Source organism: Electrona antarctica, assembly GCF_951216825.1.
Source record: "Electrona antarctica genome assembly, chromosome: 19".
In the NCBI taxonomy this organism is placed as follows: Eukaryota; Metazoa; Chordata; class Actinopteri; order Myctophiformes; family Myctophidae; genus Electrona; species Electrona antarctica.
In genome coordinates this window covers 14,382,105-14,387,579 of record NC_136800.1, presented here as the reverse complement: position 1 = coordinate 14,387,579, position 5,475 = coordinate 14,382,105, and the positions used below count along the sequence as shown (strand labels likewise).

General features: G+C 41.2%; 1 protein-coding gene across 2 annotated transcripts; it reads right to left on the bottom strand.

The window, feature by feature from the left end:
* Window positions 1–1,751: 1,751 nt before the first annotated feature.
* tmem70 (transmembrane protein 70) lies at window positions 1,752–4,424 on the bottom strand. 2 transcript variants are annotated; one of them, XM_079530566.1, is made up of 4 exons: window positions 4,105–4,424; window positions 3,587–3,710; window positions 2,136–2,591; window positions 1,752–2,079 (listed from the first exon to the last, which is right to left on the bottom strand). In XM_079530566.1, the coding sequence occupies exons 1-3, from the start codon at window positions 4,288–4,290 to the stop codon at window positions 2,158–2,160; spliced, it is 744 nt and encodes a 247-aa protein (XP_079386692.1). In that variant the 5' UTR covers window positions 4,291–4,424; the 3' UTR covers window positions 1,752–2,079; window positions 2,136–2,157. The 2 variants fall into 2 exon arrangements, with proteins under 2 accessions (XP_079386692.1, XP_079386691.1); XM_079530565.1 differs by having other exon boundaries at window positions 1,752–2,591; window positions 4,105–4,423.
* Window positions 4,425–5,475: the final 1,051 nt, after the last annotated feature.

Here is a 5,475-nt window from a genome sequence, read left to right as displayed (position 1 = left end):
CGCCACTATGAGGTCGATTTAGGCAAAACACATTTCTGTAGATTACTCGTACACATTTTATCCATACATCACACAATTCGGTATACACTATCTCCATAGTCATGTGATCAACACGGATCTGCACCATTTCCCATCTTCCATCCTGATTGGCTAAGATTGGCTTCCAAAGCTCACATGATTGGTCCGTTTCGAACAAAATGCCACAAATCACAAACGCAGTGTTCAATTTCCGTGAAATTATGCATGCACATTTCCACTAGGCCGAGGATGACACTTTCTTTTTTCCAAATCAGCCTCACAGTGACGCTATAACAGGGCAATTCCTGTTTTTACCTATAACTGCATTGATCTGTATACAACTTATGTATTTGCACTCCCTAGAGGCCATGGAAAAACATTTTCCCTGCATCCCTCCACATCTGCCGGTTATAACGTCACCATGAGGCTGATTTCTGGAAAACACATTGTTTATGTAAGTCGCACAGATTTAATCCAAATCTCACGCAAATCGGTACACATGATCTCTGTATGTGATCAAGACGAGTCTGTTGGATTTCTCAGATTCTACACTGATTGGCTAAGATTGCCTTCCAAAGTTTTCAGGAGTGGCCCGTTTTGTACAAAATGCTGCACATGTCCTGCTCATCCAGAATTCTATCCTCAGAGATGCTATGAGTGATCTGGATCTGAATTTCCTCAACAAAATTGCAAAAAACAAAAACAAAAAAACATGTTTATATTACTCCTGAACATTTTGCCAAACATCACACACACCTCCTGGTGGAGAGTACAGTACATGCAAGCTTCAACTGGATTTATTGTATTTTTGGTTATTTTATAAAAGCATGGAATTACATAGAGAACTGTGTGTAACCGCAGCCTGGACCCGTCTGCAGCTTACTGTACGGCAAACTATTTCTACAAACTTGGTGGCCCATTCACGAACATTATGCTATTTTAAATAGCATAATTTTCGTGAATGGGTCATTCACAAACATTATGAATAATATCCATAATTTTAATTGATTTCAAATTACTGGATTCAGGGATGCTATTATTAGGGTTGGGTAATCTGTTAATCAGATTCCAAGATTATGCATACTGGCTCTTACAAATAAGAGCCTAACCACTCAAAAGGTTTGCTTGTTTCAATACATCTTCTATGGGTTTTGAAAATGAAGTAATCTAAAAGAATCAGTTTTGATCCAGTTGATTAGTCCGAATTTGATAAATTGATATTTATCTATTTGTTATTCAACTAAATCCTCTGCGTGTTACTGAGTGCACTAGAGCAGGTTCCCAAACATTTTATCTTGAGACCCAAGACAGAAATATGATCTCTCTCAAGATCTATTTTCACAACTTCTTCTTCATTATAGATGGCATGGCTGGCTGATGGGAATTACGATTTTACCTTCCTATTATTGCTAGGTCTGTCTGGTATTAAATGTCATGTACAGTATGTTCTCCAATTGGTACATTTTGGAGAGGGGACATTATAATTATCTGAGCTAGCATTTTAAAATTATTTTCTGATATACAGTAGTGGGAAATTATAGAGTAATAATAGTGTAAGCCCAGAGGTCATGCCACCCCCTGGTGGACAAATATTAAATTAGCATGTCACTATGAAAACAATTATGAAGGTATCTCATACCAACTCACAAAACCATAGCAACATTGTTAGAACTGAAAATAGTTTCTTTAATAACTGTTTCAGAGTGACTTGATATTCTAGTTAAGGACCAGTAAACTAGTAACTTCCACTTTATTCCAAAACGACAATTCACTCCAAACATTACAGTAGATTGAGTAGAAACACTGTACTGTACTAAATGGTTTTGTTCATGCAGTACGCCAATATTATATAGTGTAATGATTTGGCTCATTATCCATATACTGTCTATAGAATAAAAAATGTGACCTACGGTAGCACCCTGCAGGTCATGTTCAAACGTGCATCTTTTTCCCACAGATAAAATGTTAGAACATCTTGGAACTACTGACAGAAAATACTGAGTAGTAGAAAAACAATTGAAGTGAATTACAGTAAAACCTTATAAAAAAAATAAACTTATTCTGTGGAAGTCCACATTTATTTAGGCAATTAACTACACAGTTTTTAGTCAAAAGACTAAGACTTTTTATTTATTTGGCTTATTTATCCAAGTCATCATCATCAAAGCTGAACGGCTGATCATAGCCCATGAGGTGGTTGTAGTCTTGGGGGAGGGGGAAAAGGTCCGGGTTGACGAGGAGTCCCATCTTGTTTGCATAAAAGGTTGTGAACATGCCGGTGACACTCGGCACCTTCACCTGTTTTTGGTGGAACACGGTCTTCTTCTCCATGAGGAGGATGTTGTAGGTGACGGCTGTGTAGGTGTTTGTGTCGGCGGCGTGGGAGAGTCTGACCACGTAGCCCTTGGTGACGACGTGGAGAAGGACGGGCGTGATGAAGATGAATATTCCCACGACGCCGCAGGTCAACGCCTGCATGGCCAGGCTCTGGTGCGCCAGGTTGGTGGTGATCAGGATTTGAGGCATCAGGCACAGGCTCACAATGCTGCTAGAATAGCTGAACAGCTTCACCCCTGAGTGAGTGACAGACAGGCAGAGAGACAGCAAGAGAAATGGAATAAAATAAGAGGTGGGAATGGGGAAAAGTCATGTGCATTGCAGTATTACCTGTAGCCCGTCTCCGGACCCCCCGGGTTGAGCTCCTTTGGACCCCAACCCATAGGGTCCGGTGACACCAAAGCAAAGCTACATGCTATTTTTAGAACGCACTCAGACTTACCCTCTCAAACGCGTGTGTTGCGCTGTGTGTGTGATGCTGACATATTCCAAAAGAAGCATATAGGAGCTATAGGAGACAACGGAGACAACCGAACCCCCCGCGAATGGCGCAGAAGCCGTTAAGTATTTTTAATCTTTGTTAGACCGTTTTGGCAGCTCTGAAATTCTCTCTTCCTTCCTTCCTTGACTTCCTTATTGACATCCCATTGTCCCGCCTCCAGCGCCGGAACTGGCTATCTGCGCGTCAGTCCCTACGTTCCTGCCTCTGTCGCAGGTAGCCAGCCACGGTGCTGGAGGCGGGACAATGGGATGTCAATAAGGAAGTCAAGGAAGAGAGAATTTCAGAGCTGCCAAAACGGTCTAACAAAGATTAAAAATACTTAACGGCTTCTGCACCGTTCGCGGCTGGTTCGGTTGTCTCCGTTGTCTCCTATAGCTCCTATATGCTTATTTTGGAACACGTCACTATCATACACACAGCGCAGCAAAAGCAAAAGCAACGGTAAGTCAGTGTGCGTTTGAGAATTAGCATGTAGAACGACATCGATGGTAAGGGACCCTACGCTAAAGTCATCCAAATGTCAGAAAACTTTAACGTAGGGTTCCAAGAGGGGCTATATTACCTGTTGCACTGGCATTGCTATAGGTACTGTAAGTACTACTGTATAGGTAGGCCTACGATCTTCTTAAAAAAACAACAGGTCACATCACACATTGACGGCTTGTAGATCGGATGTTTTGCCACATGACAAAGTATGAAATGGAGTGGTTCAACTTCAAACATACGTACCGCGTACAGCTCTGGCGATGTTGCCTGTGTAAACTAGGTTTCCTTCACTGGAGCAGTGAGAGGAGGACGTGGATAGACAGCGCACAGGGGGCACACACACGGGCTGCACAGAGCTGGCCTGCACCTGTACACACAAAAATGTCACAATCAGCATCAAATTGGAGCAAATATACCTCTTACTGTTTCCCAAACAATGGTTCCATTTTGAGGTCATGGAACCATTTTTTTATTTAAGTGTATACATTTCTTTTCACTATTTTTTAAAAATAGTATGTTTTAAATGTACTAACTCTTAATAAAGTAATCAATAATCAATCAATGCTACTACTGATCAGGCATATACAATCAATAGCCGATGGCCTGTCAACAGCTATTGACAGCTAATGCTAAATTAAAGTTAAACCAGCAGCTGCATTCAAATATGCTGGGTACTATCTAGCCTACACAGAATAATAACAGTCCTCTCGTAAAAACAACAACCTTCAGCTAATTCAATAAGAGTTATAACATCACAATGCCTTGTTGTTGGTCACGTTGAGAATCGACCTTCTTCTGACAGCTGCAGCATGACAGAACGAGTGTCTGTGGTGGCTCTCTGATAGTCCTCTGCAACACGCAACAACATATGATCTTCCTTTGTTATTGCTAAAAAGTGACTGAGTAACAGGACGCAGTCCTCCCCGTACAATGCTAAGTGCAAACATTATGGAGTGAATCAGAGTTAGAAACTATAGCTCTAGCTGCTGTAGCTAACTGGGTGGAGCTGAATGAATCGATTCAATCTTGTGCTTCCTCCTAGTCTTGTTCGTCTGCAGCTCAGTATAGAATAGATGCATGTGGACGGTTCTGCTGCCCTCCACTGGTTGCATTGGCACATCTCTGATGCTGGTCAGTTGTCACGATGATGATGCTGCCACTGCCAGTCAGTCATATATCCATATTATGGAGTTCTACATTAGCGTGATCTCAGCACTATATATATGTCCCTGTCGTCTCCATTTATAGAGCCAGGTCCGAATATGGAGATTGTTGTGATGTCAGAAAATATATGACAATTAAGTGATCATATACGTGAAGAATGTGATGTGACGTGAGGGTTAGGGTCAGTACAAACACAAAGCTATTAAATCTCTGGCTAAAAATCTTTTCAGTTTGTTTGGCTGGCTATTATACAAATCAATTTGGGGTTCTTGATATGGATTGGGGGGGGGGGGGACACAATCATTTTAACCACTGTAAATTACATTTTAGCTCACAACGTGTTGCGATTTGACGTGGGCAGTGGAGGTAAACCCCAAAAAATATTTGTTTCTTATTTATTGGCACAGATAGACAGACTATTATGTTATTAGGTTAATAGGCTTACAGAACGTTAAAGCTGTAATGTGTTGTTCTCTCCACTGGAGGGGGCAGTGGTCATGTTTATTAGTATTAAAATGTATTTCAGGAAGGGATAATCCATCCAGCAGGCATGGGAACCATTCAAGACAAGAGGTGTGATAAAGTTATGGTGCGAATAGTGTTTTTTATTTATACTTTATTAGTCAGAAATGTAAACAGCACGTGGTACAGTCAGACATTAAGGCTAAAATGATATGGACTTGGGGATGGGGACTTGTTTCCATTGTGGTCCTATGTATTCAATTCATCAACATAGTAGTATAAACAATTAACACAATATTCCATCCCAAACTAACAAAGTGTTGGTTGGAATTACTGTCACAGATGGCACACACACACACACACACACACACACACACACACACACACACACACACACACACACACACACACACACACACCTCATTCTGAACTCTCACACACAAGGGCTGCATGAGCTTCCTAGCTTGTTTGTCAATTCCAATTCAACTGGATCAAGCACCTGTTCT

Excerpts from the sequence above, each read along its gene's own strand:
- tmem70 (XM_079530566.1), bottom strand. The coding sequence starts at position 4,290 with ATGTTTGCACTTAGCATTGTACGGGGAGGACTGCGTCCTGTTACTCAG. Across the intron at positions 3,711-4,104 it reads TCAACGTGACCAACAACAAG|GTGCAGGCCAGCTCTGTGCA; the intron begins GCATTGTGATGT and ends TTGTGTGTACAG. Across the intron at positions 2,592-3,586 it reads CATCGCCAGAGCTGTACGCG|GGGTGAAGCTGTTCAGCTAT; the intron begins GTACGTATGTTT and ends TCACTCACTCAG.